This window comes from Rhipicephalus sanguineus, chromosome 9 (genome assembly GCF_013339695.2).
Source record: "Rhipicephalus sanguineus isolate Rsan-2018 chromosome 9, BIME_Rsan_1.4, whole genome shotgun sequence".
NCBI lineage: Eukaryota > Metazoa > Arthropoda > Arachnida > Ixodida > Ixodidae > Rhipicephalus > Rhipicephalus sanguineus.
In genome coordinates this window covers 7805195-7825205 of record NC_051184.2, presented here as the reverse complement: position 1 = coordinate 7825205, position 20011 = coordinate 7805195, and the positions used below count along the sequence as shown (strand labels likewise).

Genomic DNA, 20011 nt, shown 5'->3' with positions numbered 1-20011 from the left:
GCGCGTGGGCATCGATTTGTATGGACCACTTCCTCTGACTTCGGCTGGTAACCGCTGGGCCATCGTCGCTGTTGACCATCTAACGCGATACGCCGAAACCGCCGCCCTCCCAGCGGCTACAGCGCGCGATGTGGCCTCCTTCCTGCTCCACCGATTCATGCTGCGTCACGGTCCGCCCCAGGAGCTGCTCAGTGATCGAGGCCGTGTCTTCTTGTCGGAAGTCGTCGAAGCCATTCTCAAAGAGTGCAACGTCGTTCACCACAAAACTACTGCTTACCACCCGCAGACGAATGGCCTCACCGAACGCTTTAACCGCACGCTCGGCGACATGCTCTCAATGTACGTCGCAGCCGACCACACAAATTGGGATGTCATTCTGCCCTTCGTCACGTACGCCTACAATACCGCCTCTCAGAGCACTACTGGTTTCTCACCATTTTTCTTATTGTACGGCAGGCACCCGTCGCACACAATCGACACCATCCTTCCCTACAGGCCGGATCGATCTGAATGTGCGCCTATTTCGGACACAGCCAGACTTGCTGAAGAATGTCGCGAGCTTGCGAAGACCTTTACAACGCACGAACAAGAGCGGCAGAAGAGCATTCGCGGTGGCACCACCACTTCTGAGTCGACGTTCCTCCCTGGAGCGCTCGTGTGGCTCTCGGTCCCGACCGCTGCAACTGGCCTCTCTTCCAAACTGCTGCCCAAATACGAAGGCCCCTACCGTGTCGTCGAACGCACGTCCCCGGTCAACTACCTGATTGAACCCATTGAGCCATCTTCGGACATGCGCCGTCGAGGGCGCGACATTGTGAACGTGGAGCGCCTCAAGCCCTACCATGACCCGCTCATAGTGACCAGCTGTTAGGTCGCCGGGCGGCTCCCTTTGCGTACCCGGGGTAATTGTAAAGAAGCATTAGAACGCCGTAATGGGCCGTCCTCTTGAGCGCCTTCTAGTGGGTCGCTCTCTTCGCCTCTTCTTGGAGAGCACGCCCCTCGTGCTCTTGCTCGTGAGAGTCTGCGAGTCTGCGCTCTGTCGTTACTGTCGTCGCTGCGCATCGTCGCCGTCGATCCCGCCGTCAATAAACGCCTTTACAAAACCAATAATTCAGTATATCCATGCTCGTTATGTCGAGGTTTGAGTGTACATGCTGTAGCACGAGCCACAGGTGCTGCTATGTTTAACTGCGCTATCTTTAAGCATGTGTGAATCTCATGCATGTTAGGTTCACCATGAAACATATTAACATATAGTACATGTAAACAGCTGAAACATATGGAGCATACGCACTGAGGGCAATGCCACTTCATTGTATACGTAGTATGTTTATGTTTGGCTGTAAACACTGTTCTAAAACTGTCTTATGTGACATTGCAATCTAGATGGTACTTACAGACTTGGCATTGATGAACATATTCCAAGGCATGAGCGTGCCTACGCCATGCACAAGCAGGATCAAGTATAGCAGATTGTAGGAGTCCTTGGGATTTGTCTTCACTGCTGGTAATCCATTGAGCTCCTCACCCCTTTCACTTATGTGCCTGCAAAAAGGGAAGTCATATGAAATCAACACTTTTTGATCACAACACAGCAGCGGCCTCTCAGATGTTTGGGGCGCACATTGCGAAATTTTCAGCGTGCACAAAAGACAGGGACGCAGTGCAGGGAACAAATGTGCGCTAATAGCGCTCCTTTGTCCCCTACACTGTCCTTTTCTTTTCTGCGTGCTGAAATTTCACTATTAATATGAACCAACTTGCCCAACTTTCAGTTTTACTGCAATCCTAGCACTGAATTGCACATATTTTGGGCCTTTATTAGACACATCTTCGTTCTTCATACATGTTCATCCTCATGTGTGTTCTTCATCATTGGTTGTGGGAACTCGACTGGACAGTGATCTATGCCTCGTGTGCAGTCGCATTGCCGTGTCTTCGAGGCCTAATAAAGGTCACGCTAACTGCTGCGTCACAATATAATTGCTTGAAGGTGCAAATGTCAAACGTTCTTTTAAGGCTAACTCAATTGAGGCTGCAATTCTAAAGAATGTTGTCAAAGAACATGCTGCTTTTGCATGAAAGTTCTTTTGAAGATCACTCAAATGAAGCTGCAATTTTAATGGCAAGAATTCTGTCACAGAACAAACTGCTTTTGTGTCAAAGTCAGTGACACGAAGGTTGCAAAAAAATAAAGAGAGAGAACGGTAGAAAGTCCTGGCATTCATTCTTCTGTGTCTCTCTTTTATTTTGTCTCATTTTCCATTAACTATGTAGACAATGCTATTAGTTTCACAGCCTACATAGAACTGCCATGTCTGCAGTGTTCTGGAAGGGTGTTAAAATATTGCTAAAGATAAAAACAGAATGCCTGCGTGCCATGCGTTTAGTGCAATGGGGCCAAAAGAAATTTGTGCAGTTTAGACCAACACCTACTCCTAAATCTCTACTGCATTCCAGGGTATATCAAGGCACTGACTGAGAAAACATTTCCTTCTTTGCATCAGGTGTCATCACTGCATGGCAAGCAATCTTAGGCCAGCATAAATTATCTGCGCATGCTTTCAGCAAACAACACGAGACTACTCATTTTGTAACATTCGATGCACTACTGATAGTGTCCACTAACAATCAGCTTTAGATTGTGTCTTGTAGAATAAGGGCTGTTTTCACCTAAACAGATGATCAAGGCATCATCAGCTTCCTGTCATGCTTTCACAAAAGGACTGCGTCTTGACAACATTCGATCCTCATTCCCGCCACATTCCAGAATTTTGTTTCATAGCTGGGAAGTAGTGTATCTCTGCAACCATGAATAAATTTTAATTCATAGTCATCAGTACTTTATCTAATAGCTTCTCAAGTCGACCCACGTGACTACGCGCATGAGTGATTAAGCTCGGAACCAGTCTCTCAAGTGCTGGCTCATGTTCATGACAGTGAAAAAAGCACATAGTGGGAAGAGAAAACAAAGGTGGCCTCCACAAAAACATTCGTTTCATAGTCTGCAGATGCATCAGAAGGAGTAGCTTGCCTTCTTAGAATCACACCCAGATTTTGTGCCATCCAACAATGTGAACCAATGTTGTAATATGAAAAACAAGAAATTAACTCAGGTGCCTACGTGGAACCAGCCCCAGCTAAATGCTTTCGTTTATTCTTTGTTGGGCAAATCACATAGCACAGCTAGGGAACTCTTCGAGCACCCTAAAATAAAAAGCCCTTACGCATGAGAACCACGCTGAACTGCTGGTGGCTGGTTCCGTGGTAAAATGAGGACTTCATTCTCCTCCAGTGGACGAAGCGGAAATTCGTTTCCTCTTTCACCCATAGTGGAAGGGTAGCCTTTGGCCCAAGCAATTTAGTAGTGTGCGTATGCCTGCAAATAAAAAGTGAGGTAACCCAGTCATCAGCAAAACAAGGAAAGATCGAACAGCAATCTATGTGAGAGTCCCACGTCCCTCATAATTACGGAACATCACAAACGGTTAAAGAACAGGTCAAAGAGTAAACACTAGAGCTAATGCGTTAACAGCGCAATGTTGCTGAGGCTGATGTTGCAGGCAACTGCATACCCCTTCAGCCAGATTTTTAATGTGACAATGGTGTGGTAATTTCACAATAACATAAAAGCATGATTGCATGATTGAAGAGCATTCCGGCAGGTCTAAAAAGAGATGCGTTCCAGTCCCACTATCACAGGTACTTGATAAATTCCATCACGTAAGCATGAACAGAGCTCAGAGAATATGATATATAGCATAATAGAGCTACACTTCACGAACAATGAAAGTATGGTACTTAATACGAAGCATATGAATTGAATAGGATAATTGGAGTCACAATTACAGCACTGCCTGTCATATGCACAGCATTTTAATGATAAGCTTTTTTTTATATTTGAAGGTTCCTCCTGAATACCAATCTCTTTAGAACTTTCTTTGTTACTGAATGAATAAAAGAAAGAAAGATATGCCAGTGACAAGTAGAATTGGACCAAAGATCATCCGATGTAATCAGGCAATAAGATGAGCTGACAGTGTACGTAATAAGGAAAGCCTACCTATATACTGATGCTTGATTACATGCAATGACCAGTAAGACGCCGTCTAGTAACTGTAGGTTGACCATTCTAGACTATGAACACACTGAAATGATATATCAACCAGAGCAAACTGCATACAATGTTTAATTTTTACCTGGCTGTGCACGCCCTACCTCATGACTGCACAACACACATTCAGATAATTACCTATCTTGACATATTTATTACCAGCAAATAATCTAAGTTGCTTGTCAGTTATTAGCTACAATTAACAAAACAGAATGAGATTAAGCTATAATTCAGAAACGAAATCTTCTGCCTACTTTAAGTTAGTAGAATAATCATCATAGCTGGTAGCTATGGGAAACAAAGCTTTCAATTTTTCTTTAATCTCACACCAATGCATGCAGAAATAAAGGACATTCTAATTGGCAAACAGAAGCCAATATTTAACAATGGTCAGCTTTGTTTGGTAAAACATCTGACCAGGGTGTTAACAGCAACAACACTGTACATTCTTGTGTGACAACTACTGAGAACTGACAATTGCCAGTTTTCGCATTATGCAGAAGACACATCTGGCTGCATTTCTTACACCAACACCACAACCCATTTTTTTGCCTCATTTTTTTTGCTTCAGTAGCAGCCAACGTCCATAATCAAAGAACAGCACTTGAGAAAGAAGCAACTTTCAACGTGGGCTTCAGAGTTGCTACATAGGTGATCCAAGTGTCAAGTGCACTGATAAGAAATGCCCTTGAATGTTACACGTGGTGGCACTACAATGATTGCGCCCATGGCAGATAAAAATTGAGACAGTCGCACGTATCAATTCTTGAGCTGAACACCAAAGAAACGCCACCTCCTGAAAAACGGAGAGGATGCAATAGAAGAAAAAAAATCTGTTGCTTTCAGGAACCAAAATGCAGCCAACCAAAGACGAAAATAAAGCTATTCCAGTAGAATGCAAACAAGGCAATGTTTATCACCCGAACTAAAAAGCCAGAAAAAAAAAGCACGAGGATGGATGCTCTATCAAGCGGTGAAGAAAAGACATATGTTCAGACGCAGAACAGAAGGGCAATGCACTGCACTGCCTTATGTGCTAGATAGTAAACTTCACTGCACCAAATTAAAAAAAAGGACAATGTCAGAGCACACTACGTATTATTAATCTCACACACTTTTATCCGAACAGTAACTTCCGAATGAAGCTTGGCCAGACAGTTCATTTAACGCCTGACTGTACTGCCCACATTCCTCAACCTCTCAATCTATTTCATCTAAACTAAACAAGACCACACTACTCTGTACACCAGGATGTCAGTGAAAGACGGCCGCAGCTGGTTTTCATCTCTGCAAAACTGAAACTGACATGCAATAGTAACTTCAGCCGTGGATTAGCGTGCACAGAGATAGGGAAGATGGCTATGCCAGTGCAATGAGGCAGGTCCCTTCCAACAGCAAGTATTCAATGCTAGAACAGCAGTTTAGTTTTCACATCTTGGCACTGAATAGGAGCAACTCTTCCTACATAGAAAACAGTTCTGAATACATAACCACAGTGTTTTGTAACAAAATGTAAAAAATGCTGAACGTTAAGGTATCAAAAGCGTGAAGGTGTTAAAAGCAAATACAGTAATCAACAGCGCAAACGTGGCAGACTTTTCGTCCGCAAAAGATGAGCTTTCGAGACCCTCACTTTAACTGAGCACAGAGGGCAAAACGCAAGCTCACGTCAAACCTCAATTGCCTATTATTCATATTACATCGGCCCCATTCGAAGGCCTTTTAGCGCTTCTCTCCGACACCGTTGCCCGACAAAGGCGCCGCACCAGTCCTTTTATGCAGCTGTAATGGCTCTTAAGAGGCCGGCTCCTTCCTCTGACATCACGACTGTTTAGTTGGAATTTTATTTTACTTTAGCAACGACGAAACCTTCTAAACAGTCATTTCATGTTGGTTATCAATGCCGTTACCTCAGTTTCTACTCGCAAGCAAGTTGGTCGGTATGAAAACGGCACAGCTATAACAGGAACGAAAGCTGACAGCACTTGTTTCTAGAGAAGTTACGGGTTGTCTAACACGCGATCGACCGGTCAGAATCTAAGGCGTACAAACCGAAACAATTATGTTTTTTTTTTTTTTTGTGCCTTCATCCTTGTTGAACAGAGGTGACGAGCAGCGTCTGCGATACGTCTTCACCCGGCCCATTTTCTCAAAAGTTCAACGGCCATAGATATATCTCGGTTTGAGACAAGCGACGCAGGCGGTCGTGGCGCATGCAATATACAAAAGGAACGCTTTCCACGACGCCGTAACGTCGCTATTCTTAGGCGCTAAAACGCGGGAGATACTGTCGTCGCCTTTGGTGAGCGGTGGAAAGCGCTATTCGACAAGCAGCGAGGAGAATTTACCCGTAAAACTACGAGGCCAGCAAAAGATATGCATGTCTCTAATATCCCTTGCAGCTCGGAAATGGTTAACCGAGATAACAGTGTCAGAAATCGCCCTACCATCACTTTACATAACTACTGTGAAATCCTGGCAGTCTCACGATACGCGGCTTACAGAGGCAAATTGTTACAACAAGATAACACATTCTGATTATAAGAATGGTCGAAACACGTGCGGTGTCAGCCCGTCACAACGGACGCGGTTTAAACACGTGAGACGTGCAGCCGCAGACCCGAAGCGCACGCACGGCGGGCTTCACTGCCGAAGTGTCGTTCTTGGCCGACAAAGAGAGGCTAATTACGGCACCCACCTGATAACGCTGCCCGTCGAGGGGGGTTGTTAGAGTTGTGATAACGGCATTTTCTCTGGCGGTCACCCAGGCACCGCGCTTACTGTACTCCGTGGTGCCCGATGCGAACCGCGCCGCAGGCCTGAGCTCCGCGTGCCCTAACGCCAGCAACGCTAGCCGCTAAGAAGCGTGGGGGAAGCCACCGCTAAAAACGTCACCGGAGCCTCCACTAGCTGGTTGCCAGCTTGGACGGTACAGAATGTGCGGAGTCTGGCAGCACCGAAAATAGCGCTGAATTCGAACAGTACAAAATGCAGGTTAGCTGAAACAGGCGAATCCACTAAGCGTCGTTAACTTTGGTGCAGCAGTAGTACACTCTCGCGCATAGATTTTAAACCGCTTGGCTAGCCTAATACACTGGCGTTCACAGTGGGCTATTCATCGAGCAAATATGCGAGCAGGCCACGTATCCAATCTCAAATCAACCGACTTTAAATTCTAGCGAGGGATTACTCGCTAGAATTTAAAAAAATATACATTAAAAGATATGAAAAAGGAAGAAACATAATAAGAAAAAAGGTTAGGAGTCAAGACAGCAGTGTCTGATTGTTATTAGACCAAACGCTGCATTGAACCTTCGTTAAAACAGTGCAGTGTGCTAGATTTAAACATTTCAATATTTGCGCTTCAGTAACCCATTGACGCTAGCCAAAGAGGGAAAGGGGGGGGGAGAGGTGCGTAGGAGAGATAACTGGTGATCAGATGCGCCGATGGAATGAAAACAAAGGGATCGGTAATCATTCCCAGGCGACGACGGCAGAAAGTTAGGTGTGCATGGTTAGCGAAAATATTCTTTTTAGTACCACTCGACCACTGGCGTAGCCAGGTGGTGGTGGGGACGGGGGGGGGGGGGGGCTAAACCAATCTCCCCCTCCCCCTCCGCGAAATTTTTAAATCTAGGGAGTTACATTGCAGAACACAAGTCGAGCATGGGCTTAATGTAACACTTGAAGGTTGGTCGGTTAGTTGGTTCCTAGAAGAATGGCTGAACCCAGCACGGGGGATCGGCCATGAATCGTGCGGTAGTAGAATTTGTGAAAAAAGAAAGAAGGAAATCCTAGAAAGATAATTTGTAGGCGCGCAAAAATGTTAGTCGTTTGTAAGGTTTCTTTATTGAATGCTGAAGAAAAAAAGAAAAATAATAAAATAATTAAGTAAATAAGTGCTGATAAAGGAGTGAGTGAGTGAAACAACTTTATTCGGTACACAATAGAAGCGAGTAAACTCAACGTCACCTGGCTAGGCCCACTCGGGGACCATCAATTTAAACCTAGGAAATAAATAAATGAAGAAATAAAATAATAAATTATGTACTTGTAATATTCATGGCAGCCTCTTTGATTTCTTTACATAATTAAATACCGCAACATATATGTCCCTGTTGCAGTGACCCAGTGCCGACGCCCCCAGGGAAACCTCGGGCTGGGGCGTCGGTTTTACGACTTTGTCCGCTCCTTCCTCACTGGGCGCAGAGCCGTCCTCTGCGCAGGAGACCTGGTGTCGGAAGAAGTCGAGCTCGGACAGCGAGGCACTCCCCAGGGATCCGTCCTCTCACCGACGCTCTTCAACCTCGTGATGATCGGACTCTCCGAACAACTCTCAAAAATCGAGGGGTTGAACCACACAATCTACGCGGACGATGTAACCATATGGTGCTCCACAGGGTCGGATGGCTTCATCGAGTCCACCCTACAGGAGGCCATCGAAACCACCGAATCCTACCTCGAACACACCGGTCTCAAGTGTTCCCCCGCGAAGTCGGAGTTGCTGATATACCTGCCCAAACGCCGCGGCGCAAAGCCCAAAGGATGGCAACCCCCGGCCGAACGCAACATCATCCTCCACACCAGAGATGGTCGCGCAGTCCCCAGGGTAGACTCCATTCGGGTCCTGGGCATGATCATCGAGTGCCGCGGAACCAATACCCAAACGGTGCAGAAGCTCAAGACTAGGACTGATAACGCCATACGGCTAGTACGTAGAGTGGCCAACCGGCACCACGGCCTGAAAGAAGACAACTTGATGCGTCTCGTACACGCGTTTGTTCTGTGCCATTTCACGTACGTCGCTGCCATGCACAAATGGCTACGTACTGAGCGCGATAAACTGAACGCCCTTATTAGAAAGGTCGTTAAAAGAGCCCTCGGCCTCCCTATGAGCACTTCCACGGAGAAGCTCCTCGAGCTCGGCGTGCACAACACGCTTGAAGAGATCGCCGAGGCTCAGGAACGGGCGCAGTTGCTCCGACTCAGGACCACCAAGGCGGGCCGCCATCATCTGCACGAGCTTGGCTTCTCCTCGACGGCCGGGGACCCCCCAGAGTGGACGCCGGTTCCCCGTGAAATCCGAGGTCTCATCACGATCAATCCCATTCCGCGAAATGTACACCCCGACTACAACAGAGGCAGGCGCCTTGCGCGGGCGACCGCCTTTCTCAAGCGCATAGACGTGAAAGCGGACGACGTCTCGTTCGTGGACGCCGCTGCCTATCGCAACAACCGAGCCTTCGCCGCGGTCGCGGTTTCATCCACGCAGCGGATCCTAAACTCCGCCACTATCCTCACCCGAGACCCCGAAGTAGCTGAGCAAGTAGCCATAGCCTTAAGTGTGCTCGACAGCAAACGAGAAGTCATCTACAGCGACTCTAGAGCGGCCATGAAAGCCTTCGAACGTGGCGTCGTCTCCGATCAGGCGTTACGCATCCTCCGCAGCGTGGATCCGAGTACTCTCAAGCATCACACCGTCATCTGGTTCCCTGCCCATCTCGGCCGGGTGCCGGGCGCCCCGTCCAACCTCAACGAGATCGCCCACGACGCAGCGCGCGCACTTACCGACCGCGCCGTCACAGGGAAACCTCATCTCGCCGAGTTAGAAGCCAACCGGGACGCACCCATTACGTATAACGACATCACAAAACACTTTTACCTTGGACGCCGCATTTTTCCGCCCCCGCATCCGAAACTTAACAGGCCGCAGGCGCTAACCCTACGCTTACTGCAAACGCGCACATATCCAAACCTCGCCAAGCTTCATGTTTTCTATCCCGACGCGTACCCCAGCGACACGTGCCCCTCGTGCGGACACACGGCGACACTCACACACATGCTCTGGGAGTGTAGAAACGCTCATCCCGGCTCTACCTCACACAAGTGGGAGACGTCCCTCAGAAGCTCGCTTCTCGCCGACCAGCAATGGGCTGTCCAGCAGGCCCACGAGGCGGCCGCCAGGTATTCTCTGTCGGTCCCTACGTGGGAGACGCCCGCTACGCGCTGAGCGCGTTCTGCAGGACGTAAATAAAGTTTTTCCAATCCAATACTTCATGCATGTTTCTGGGAGGGGGGGGGGGGGGGCTCAGCTCAGCTCTCTGCCCCCCAAAATTGTTTAATTTTGCATGCGTATAATGCACGCACACATGTGCATACGAACATATATTAAGTATGGATAATCCACCCCCCCCCCCCCCCCCAGAAAAAAAAAAGAATTCTGGCTACGCTATTGACTCGACTGTTCTGGGCAAGTTTTTCGTCCGTCGATCCAGACAGGGAACGACTGGCCGCAGGCACCATGCAGGCGTCAGGATATGCGCGGCGCACCCGACACGACGTAGTCTCGCATGCGCTGCGCGCCCGCCCGGTTTGTCTTTACTCCTGTGTGCGTTATCTCGCCCACTGCTCTGGTCACAGAGCGCAGTGAACAGACAATGAAAGCGGAACTCTTGCCCTGCATCGCGGGGCTTTATGGGGAGTTGTTTACGAGGTGTAAGCTTTCTCTTGGCATCTTGTGTAAACGGCGCCAGCTCTGTCGTACCTGAAGCACATGGTAGAGACGACGTCCCCTTTCTCACATTCCTTAAGAGCACCTGTTCCCACTACGAAGGCGCGTAGTTCATGATAACACGGTGCCACATTTCCTCTAACGCCTCCTCACAACAACGTACGAACCACATTCTCCAAGTTACTGACTTGTTAAACTATCATTTAGCGATATTATTTTTCAAATTACCAAATAAACAACTTTCTTACGACTTCGTTAATTCCGATGGACTTCCTGACCCTAATTACTCAAAGCTTGCAGCACAAGGAAGTTTCCTTTTACTTTTATGTCATTATAACTACGAAAAATGGTCTCCTCCTTTTGTGCACTTAAACATGGGAACAGTCTACCATATATGCCATTAAACTGTCATCTACTTTGCACTCATTTACAACCAACTAAAGAATGATTTACTGTCTGATTAACATTATATAACGTTTCTTTGCTAAGTTGTAGCCGCGTAATTTAGCCATGATTGTGTATTTACCTTGATCCTTTGCTTTCTCCGTGTGTCCTCATTTTCTTGATTATTTGCTTGCGTGAGTTTATTGAGCGAAAAAGGAGCCTGATGGCGTCCGCGCTTTCGCTTTCATTGCGGCACGGTTTAAATCTCCACCGAGAAGCGAAGGCCGGCTAGCGATTGGGAAGGCGACACGAACACGGTCCGATTACGCTATCGCGTTCTACTACAGAGGCGCTAGCTTCTGGATTGTCTAACTTTTTTTTTGAAATTTCAGAGGTTTTACATTACTTTTTTTATTTAATTAATTGACCCGTTTGTTCACTTGAGAGTCTGTCGTACTTTGTTGCCTTCTAAACATGAAGTGAAGTTTAGGTTTAAGCATAAAAGACTAGCTTGTTCTTGACTGCATACGAGGCTGAGTTTGTTGAGAAGCATGCAGTCTTTACACTTTTTTTTTTTTTTGCGCAGGTGATTTGTTGTCTTGGACTTTGCAGAAGATACAAAATGAGGTGGACATTATTCAGGCCGTCTGACTGCCTAATAGTAATTACGAACACGCCTTTATTTATCATGTTTAATTATTCAATAATCCTAAGAATAGCGTTTTCCTAAAGGGACTATTTTCCGCTTCCTAAATCATTGTTCCATGTGTTTCTTCCAATTTATACTCAGTAGAGAAGTTATTCTTTTAAATGAGCGTTGTAATATTACACTTTCTTTACTGCTGTACCGCTGTTTTACTTCTTTTATGTTTTTTGTCCAGCAGATTCTATGCGTAGTGAACGAGATGAGAACTCCTCATTGAGGCCGATCACAACTCGCGCTTCCCAAGTTTTTTCAGACCCCCCCCCCCCCCCGCCCATCCACTCCAACTGAAGAACAATTTTGAAGACTAGATTTGCATTGGGAAATCTTTCATGACTATGAGTTCCTCAGGCCGAGCGAATTATCAAAATTAATTATGTGCTTCGATATGCCAAGGCCTGATGGGCCATGGCCTGGTCGATGTGCCAAGGCCTGGTGCCAAGGCCTGGATGCGCCAAGGCCTGGATGTGCGAAGGCCTTCGATATGCCAACCTGGTTTCTGTAACCTGCACCTATATCTGTGTACCGTACTCACGGATCGAAACGCAACATCGCTTTTTTTTTCTTAGTGTAATTACTGCTTTGAGCAATAGCTCGTGATAACCGTGTCATGTCGCAGCAAATATGGCCACTAAAGGTAATGTTCGCTCTCATGTGGATGTTCGAGTCATAGTTGCGCCGATATGACACCAACTGTACAGACGCTGGAAGCGAAAGTATACGTGCATTGCTTAGTCCTAAGTTTTCGCGTTTCGATCCCTGAGTACTGCACACGGGTGCTTTTGAATTCTAATCCAATCGAAATGCGGCCGCCGTCAAATTTTGACAGCACAGAAATGGGCCGGGGCGAATCGAACCCGTGTTCTCGAGCTTAACAGCGCAACACGTTAGGCGAGTTGGTGCATATATATAGATTAACGAAAGATTTGTTGCGCAAACTGAGAACGAGGAAAAAAAAAACGCCCTACCCTAGCTGTCTTCTCTCGTTTTTTCCTCGTTCTCAGCTTGTGCCACAAGTCTTTCGTTAAGCCTATACCTTAGCCGCTCAACTACCACTATTATATGGAAAGGTCTACGGTGTAGACCGTGCAATTGTGCCAGAAACAATACCGTGTGTATATATCAGGGGTCTCAAACTCACCTCATCGCGGGATCGAATCCCGACCGCGGCGGCTGCATTTTCGATGGGGGCGAAAATGTTTGAGGCCCGTGTACTTAGATTTAGGTGCACGTTAAAAAACCCCAGGTGGTCGAAATTTCCGGAGCCCTCCACTACGGCGTCTCTCATAATCATATCGTGGTTTTGGGGCGTTAAACCCCAGATATTATTATTATTATTATTATTATTATTATTATTATTATTATTATTATTATTATTATTATTATTATTATTATTATTATTATTATTATTATTATTATTATTATTATTATTATTATTATTATAAACTCAACTCAGCTAGCGGGCCGCAGTCACGAAAATTAGTCCCGCATGGGCCGGGACAGCGAAGAAGGATGAAACAAAAGAAGGGGGGGGGGGGACTAAGTGTCACCTAACGTTGCCATTTGGAAGAAGACCTTTCCCACATCCCATAACATAAAAGAGTCGTTTACGAGGAGCATAAAGATGTTTATTGGCGGACACTCGGCGAAGATGAACGACAGCGACAGTCAAGGCGGGGCCGACTCTGCGCGAGCTGCCCCCTGTCCGAAGAGGGCAACCCACTAGAAGGGGCCGGAGAGGACGACCCACTTCAGGGTTCCAATAAGCTTCGCTACAATTACTCCGGGTGCGAAAAGGGAGCCGCCTGGCGACCTAACAACTTGTCACAATGAGCGGGTCATGGTACGCCTTGAGGCGCTCCACGTTTACAATGTCGCGCCCTCGACGGCGCATGTCCGAGGATGGATCGGTGGGTTCGATCAGGTAGTTTACAGGGGATGTGCGTTCAACGACACGGTAGGGGCCTTCGTATTTGGGCAGTAGTTTTGAAGAGAGGCCAGGTGCAGTGGTAGGGATCGAGAGCCATACGAGCGCTCCAGGGAGGAACGTCGGCTCAGAAGTGATTCTGTCACCGCTAATGCTCCTCTGTCGCTCTTGGTCATGCGTAGTGAAGGTCTTGGCAAGTTCGCGACACTCTTCAGCAAGTCGGGCGGTAGCAGAAATCGGCGCACACTCAGACCGATCCGGCTTGTATGGAAGAATTGTGTCGATTGTGTGCGAGGGGTGCCTGCCATACAATAAGAAAAAAGCCGCCAGATCCCACGCATTGTGGGAATCGATGTAATGCGAAGCAGCCAGCAAAGAGCTGCATACATCGTCTTGTATGTCATTGAGGAAAATGCGTGTCATGGTTTTCATGTTAACTCCTATTATTTATGTTTGTCACACAGTGACGTCGCGCAAGACCAATTCCGGGGTAGATCAAGCTAGCGAAACGGCCACCAGCGCGCCATGAGCGTGGCACGTAAGTCATGCTGTACATGACATGCGTGTCATGATTTTCATGATAACTCGTGTTATTTATGTTCGTCACACGGTCACGTCGCAAGATACCAATTTTGGTGTATATAAAGCTAGCGAAACGGCCGCCAGCGCCCCATGAGCGTGGCACGTAAGTCATGCTGTACATGACATGCGTGTCATGATTTTCATGATAACTCGTGTTATTTATGTTCGTCACACGGTGAGGTCGCAAGATACCAATTTTGGTGTATATAAAGCTAGCGAAACGGCTGCCAGCGCCCCATGAGCGTGGCACGTAAGTCATGCTGTACATGACATGCGTGTCATGATTTTCATGATAACTCGTGTTATTTATGTTCTTCACGCGGTCACGTCGCAAGATACCAATTTCGGTGCATATGAATCTAGCGAAACGGCCGCCAGCGCCCCATGAGCGTGGCACGTAAGTCATGCTGTACATGACATGCGTGTCAAGATTTTCATGATAACTCGTGTTATTTATGTTCGTCACACGGTCACGTCGCAAGATACCAATTTTGGTGTATATAAAGCTAGCGAAACGGCCGCCAGCGCCCCATGAGCGTGGCACGTAAGTCATGCTGTACATGACATGCGTGTCATGATTTTCATGATAACTCGTGTTATTTATGTTCGTCACACGGTCACGTCGCAAGATACCAATTTTGGTGTATATAAAGCTAGCGAAACGGCCGCCAGCGCACCATGAGAGTGGCACGTAAGTCATGCTGTACATGACATGCGTGTCATGATTTTCATGATAACTCGTGTTATTTATGTTCGTCACACGGTCACGTCGCAAGATACCAATTTTGGTGTACATAAAGCTAGCGAAACGGCCGCCAGCGCCCCATGAGCGTGGCACGTAAGTCATGCTGTACATGACATGCCTGTCATGATTTTCATGATAACTCGTGTTACTTATGTTCGTCACACGGTCACGTCGCAAGATACCAATTTTGGTGTATATAAAGCTAGCGAAACGGCCGCCAGCGCCCCATGAGCGTGGCACGTAAGTCATGCTGTACATGACATGCGTGTCATGATTTTCATGATAACTCGCGTCATTTATGTTCGTCACACAGTCACGTCGCAAGATTCCAATTTTGGTGTATATAAAGCTAGCGAAACAGCCGCCAGCGCCCCATGAGCGTGGCACGTAAGTCATGCTGTACATGACATGCGTGTCATGATTTTCATGATAACTCGCGTCATTTATGTTCGTCACACAGTCACGTCACAAGATACCAATTTTGGTGTATATCAAGCTAGCGAAACGGCCGCCAGCGCACCATGAGCGTAGCATGTAAATCATGCTGTACATGACATTCGTGTCATGATTTTCATGTTATGACTTGTCATTTATGTTCGTCATACAGTCATGTTACGCCATACCAACTTTGGTGTACATTCGATTAACCAAGCGACCAGGAGAGCACAAAGTCGTAGGCGGCTAGATAGATAGATAGATAGATAGATAGATAGATAGATAGATAGATAGATAGATAGATAGATAGATAGATAGATAGATAGATAGATAGATAGATAGATAGATAGATACGGTCAAAGTCGCAGAAGTTCGCTAAGAAATGCTTCGCATTTAAAAGGGAGAAAAACCAGTGGTGCTCTGAGCGGCGGTATTGTAGGCGTAGGTGACGAAGGGCAGAATGGACCGATCCCACCAGACCATCTGCGCATGCGCGAGTTTCCGACGGTGGCACTGCCGCCATCTTAGTTGTAGTTCTCGGAGCGCTGCTGGTGCGGCTGCTTGCTGCGTGTTTCAGGTATATTGGCGTTTTGCACCAATCCTCGAGACGCAAGACGATTGAATGCGGTGGAAAACTGTATCCGCACCTCCAGTGTATGTTATTTTATTTCAGGTTAACTGCATCCTAGCGCTAAAGGAAAGAAAGAACAGTTGATAGTGCTTACATGTGACGAGGTCGTCTCGTCGGGTTGATGCGCTTGCGTCGTTTTGCTGATTAACTATTAGTAATAAAAAAAAAAGGAATCACGTTCCCGTCGTCATGAGAGCAAATATCTTCTTCAGTGAACGCAAGCATGTAAGCGACACAAGCTACAGTATCCGGAAAATAACTTGCCCAAACTGCGTAGAGCTCTCCGCTATACGACAACAGGAGAAAAAAAAATGCCGAAGGGACACAAAAAAAAGAAGCTTAATGCGCTTTTTTTCTTTTTGTCGAGGCGACACTTTCCACGTAGACTGTGTTGTCAACGCAGGACTTCGATCACAGTAATACGTTAAATGCGAATGAAGATAAAACAGTCGCCGTGAAGCAGGTTAGAGGCGCGTCCGCTGAACGGTGACTGACCGCTTATGCCGCTTGCCAATGGTTAACACCAGAAATATCTCGTGAATGGCATAATATTTCCTGCTGTACAAGGGATGGAGGAGTCAGTAAGAGATTTTGGCGACACACGCAATGCGACGGATAAGCAGTAGCTCGCTCCGGCTGGCGGCGGCGGCCTGATAAACCACGATGCATCATGCAACCATGACTGCTAAACCACGATGCATCATGCACAGGGAGTTCACAAACACGTTGAACAAGAAAGTGCGCGATAGTTGCCTCTCTGTCCGACTTCGCTGACTGTCGCGCACATTCCTGTCAGAGCTTGAAATCCTTTGAGAACACGTAAAATCCGAGTCCTTTTGCTTCAGGCTCCTGTTGTAGCATCCTAGCACACAGCACGTCAACCCAACCATCGCAATTCATCCAAATAAGGCCGCTAAAGCTCGGTAATGCAGCTCGCCAATGCACCAGCTGTAGGCAGCTGAACGTACCGAGTACTACAAGTACCGGCATGCACGGCGGCAGCGGTGGCGTAGTGCAACTCGCGGTGAGATCGGTCTATTGGTGTGATCGGCGGCGACGTACATGGAGAGCATGTCGCCGAGCGTACGGTTAAAGCGTTCGGTGAGGCCATTCGTCTGCGGGTGGTAAAGGGGTATTCAGACGGGGGAGGAATGCTCGGGGGAGACGGGGGGGTTGCGGATCACGTGACCACGACGTCACGGATTAGCGAGTGGGCGTGACCCCCCCGCGCCTCCTCGGAGGAGACGGGGACGTTTTCCCCGAAAGGACAAACAATCCCCCGGCGGTGGGGGATGTGGCGGAATTTCTGGCTCTTGTTTGGCCACATTGTTGCACTTGCTCCTGCAGAGAGCGGCAGTGGGTGTCCAGTCTGCAGTTGGGGTCATCTGTAGCTGGGGTCATCGTCGTCAGCAGCTGGTGAAACGGGCGGTACAAGCCACAGGAGTAGTCTGGTAACACTGGTCTCCCCCTCCGTTCGCCCCGTCCGTGTGAGTGGGGGGCATTTGTGGCGACTTCTCCTCGCGAGTTGACGTCACTAGGCTCCGCCTTTACCCCCCGAGCATTTCTCCCCCGTCTGAATACCCCTTTAAGTGAGTGGGGGGCATTTGTGGCGACTTCTCCTCGCGAGTTGACGTCACTAGGCTCCGCCTTTACCCCCCGAGCAATGCTCGGGGGGTAAAGGCGGAGCCTAGTGACGTCAACTCGCGAGGAGAAGTCGCCACAAATGCCCCCCACTCACACGGACGGGGCGAACGGAGGGGGAGACCAGTGTCACCAGACTACTCCTGTGGCTTGTACCGCCCGTTTCACCAGCTGCCGACGACGATGACCCCAGCTACAGATGACCCCAACTGCAGACTGGACACCCACTGCCGCTCTCTGCAGGAGCAAGTGCAACAATGTGGCCAAACAAGAGCCAGAAATTCCGCCACATCCCCCACCGCCGGGGGATTGTTTGTCCTTTCGGGGAAAACGTCCCCGTCTCCTCTGAGGAGGCGCGGGGGGGTCACGCCCACTCGCTAATCCGTGACGTCGTGGTCACGTGATCCGCAACCCCCCCGTCTCCCCCGAGCATTCCTCCCCCGTCTGAATACCCCTTAAGCAGTAGTTTTGCGGTGAACAACGTTGCACTCCTTTAGAATGGCTTCGACGACTTCTGACAAGAAGACACGGCCTCGATCACTGAGCAGCTCCTGAGGTGGACCGTGACGTAGCATGAATCGGTGGAGCAGGAAGGAGGCCACATCGCGCGCTGTAGCCGCTGGGAGGGCGGCAGTTTCGGTGTATCGCGTGAGGTGGTCTACAGCGACGATGGCCCAGCGGTTACCAGCGGATGTCAGAGGAAGTGGCCCATACAAATCGATGCCAACACGCCCAAACGGCCGGTCAGGGCAAGGTAGAGGTTGCAGACCTGTCGGCGACAGGTGCGTTGAAGTCTTGCGGCGCTGACAATCGATGCAGGAGCGAACGAACTTCTGCACGTAGTGGTACATCCCTCGCCAAAAGTACCGTTGGCGGATGCGGTGGTAAGTTTTCGATACCCCAGAATGCGCACACTGCGGATCAGAGTGGAACGACTCGCATATGTCAGAACGCAGACTTCGGGGTATTACTAGTAGCCACTGGCGGCCGTCGCCGCTGTAGTTGCGTCGGTGGAGGAGGTCGTCGCGAACAGCGAAATGGTGGACTTGACGACGCAACGCGCGAGTTGGTGGTGTTGCCGACGGATCAGTCAGCACGTCTATCAGTGAGGCAATCCAGCGATCCTTGCGCTGTTCGGTAGCGATGGTGTGAATGTCGATGGAAGAAACGGCAAGGGGAGACACTGAGCTGTGGGCACTGTCGTCAGGCAAGGGAGAACGCGACAGGGCGTCGGCGTCAGCATGCTGGCGTCCGTTGCGGTACAGTACGCGGATGTCGTAGTCTTGCAGGCGAAGTGCCCAACGGGCGAGACGGCCTGAGGGATCTTTCAATGACGACAACCAGCACAGCGCATGATGGTCGGTGACGACATCAAATGGGCGACCATACACATAAGGTCGGAACTTCGTAAGGGCCCAGATGATTGCCAGGCATTCTTTCTCCGTGACGGTGTAGTTGGTCTCGGCTTTAGTAAGCGTGCGACTTGCGTATGCCACGACATATTCCGGAAACCCAGGTTTGCGCTGTGCAAGGACAGCGCCGAGGCCCACACCGCTGGCGTCCGTGTGTACCTCTGTAGGGGCCGCAGGGTCGTAGTGGCGTAGTATCGGAGGAGACGTCAACAAACGACGGAGCTTCGCGAAAGCGGCGTCGCACTCTGACGACCACGTATTGAGGGGCCCGTTGCTGCCAAGGAGCTTCGTCAGCGGCGATATGATGGTCGCGAAGTTTCGTATGAAGCGCCGAAAGTAGGAGCATAGTCCTACGAAACTGCGCAGTTCTTTGACGGACGTAGGTTTGGGGAACTCTGTCACGGCCCGAAGCTTGGCTGGATCGGGGAGAATTCCGTCCTTGGATACGACGTAGCCTAGTATTGTCAGCTGCCGTGCTGCAAATCGGCACTTCTTTAGGTTCAGTTGTAGCCCGGCGTCACTCAAACGCGTCAAAACAAGCCGCAGGCGTTGAAGATGCGTGGAGAAGTCCGGGGCGAAAACGACGACGTCGTCGAGGTAGCACAGGCACGTGTGCCATTTCAAGTTGCGCAGAACGGTGTCCATCATGCGCTCAAATGTCGCGGGCGCATTACACAGCCCAAACGGCATGACGTTGAATTCGTACAAGCCGTCGGGTGTGACAAACGCTGTCTTCGGTCGAGCGTCATCAGCCATGGGGACTTGCCAGTACCCTGAGCGCAAATCGAGCGATGAAAAGAATTCTGCTCCTTGCAGGCTGTCAATGGCGTCGTCTATTCGAGGGAGGGGATAAACGTCTTTACGGGTGATCTTATTGAGTCGTCGGTAGTCATAGGCGTGCGCAGGGGGGGGCAAGGGGGGCGAGA

At 48.9% G+C, this 20011-nt stretch overlaps 1 protein-coding gene across 2 annotated transcripts in view; it reads right to left on the bottom strand.

Moving 5' to 3' along the window:
* The window catches only part of LOC119404548 (equilibrative nucleoside transporter 1), a 63508-nt gene that overhangs the window by 35428 nt on the left and 8069 nt on the right, over window positions 1-20011 (bottom strand). The window contains exons 1-3 of one of the 2 annotated variants that reach the window (XM_037671090.2): window positions 6813-6998; window positions 3228-3379; window positions 1398-1545 (exon numbers count right to left, since the gene is read on the bottom strand). In XM_037671090.2, coding sequence (XP_037527018.1) covers window positions 1398-1545; window positions 3228-3331 — 252 coding nt within the window. In that variant the 5' untranslated portion in view covers window positions 3332-3379; window positions 6813-6998. Of the gene's footprint in view, window positions 1-1397; window positions 1546-3227; window positions 3380-6812; window positions 6999-20011 lie in introns of those variants that run through there. The other variant, XM_037671091.2, reaches the window with a different exon arrangement.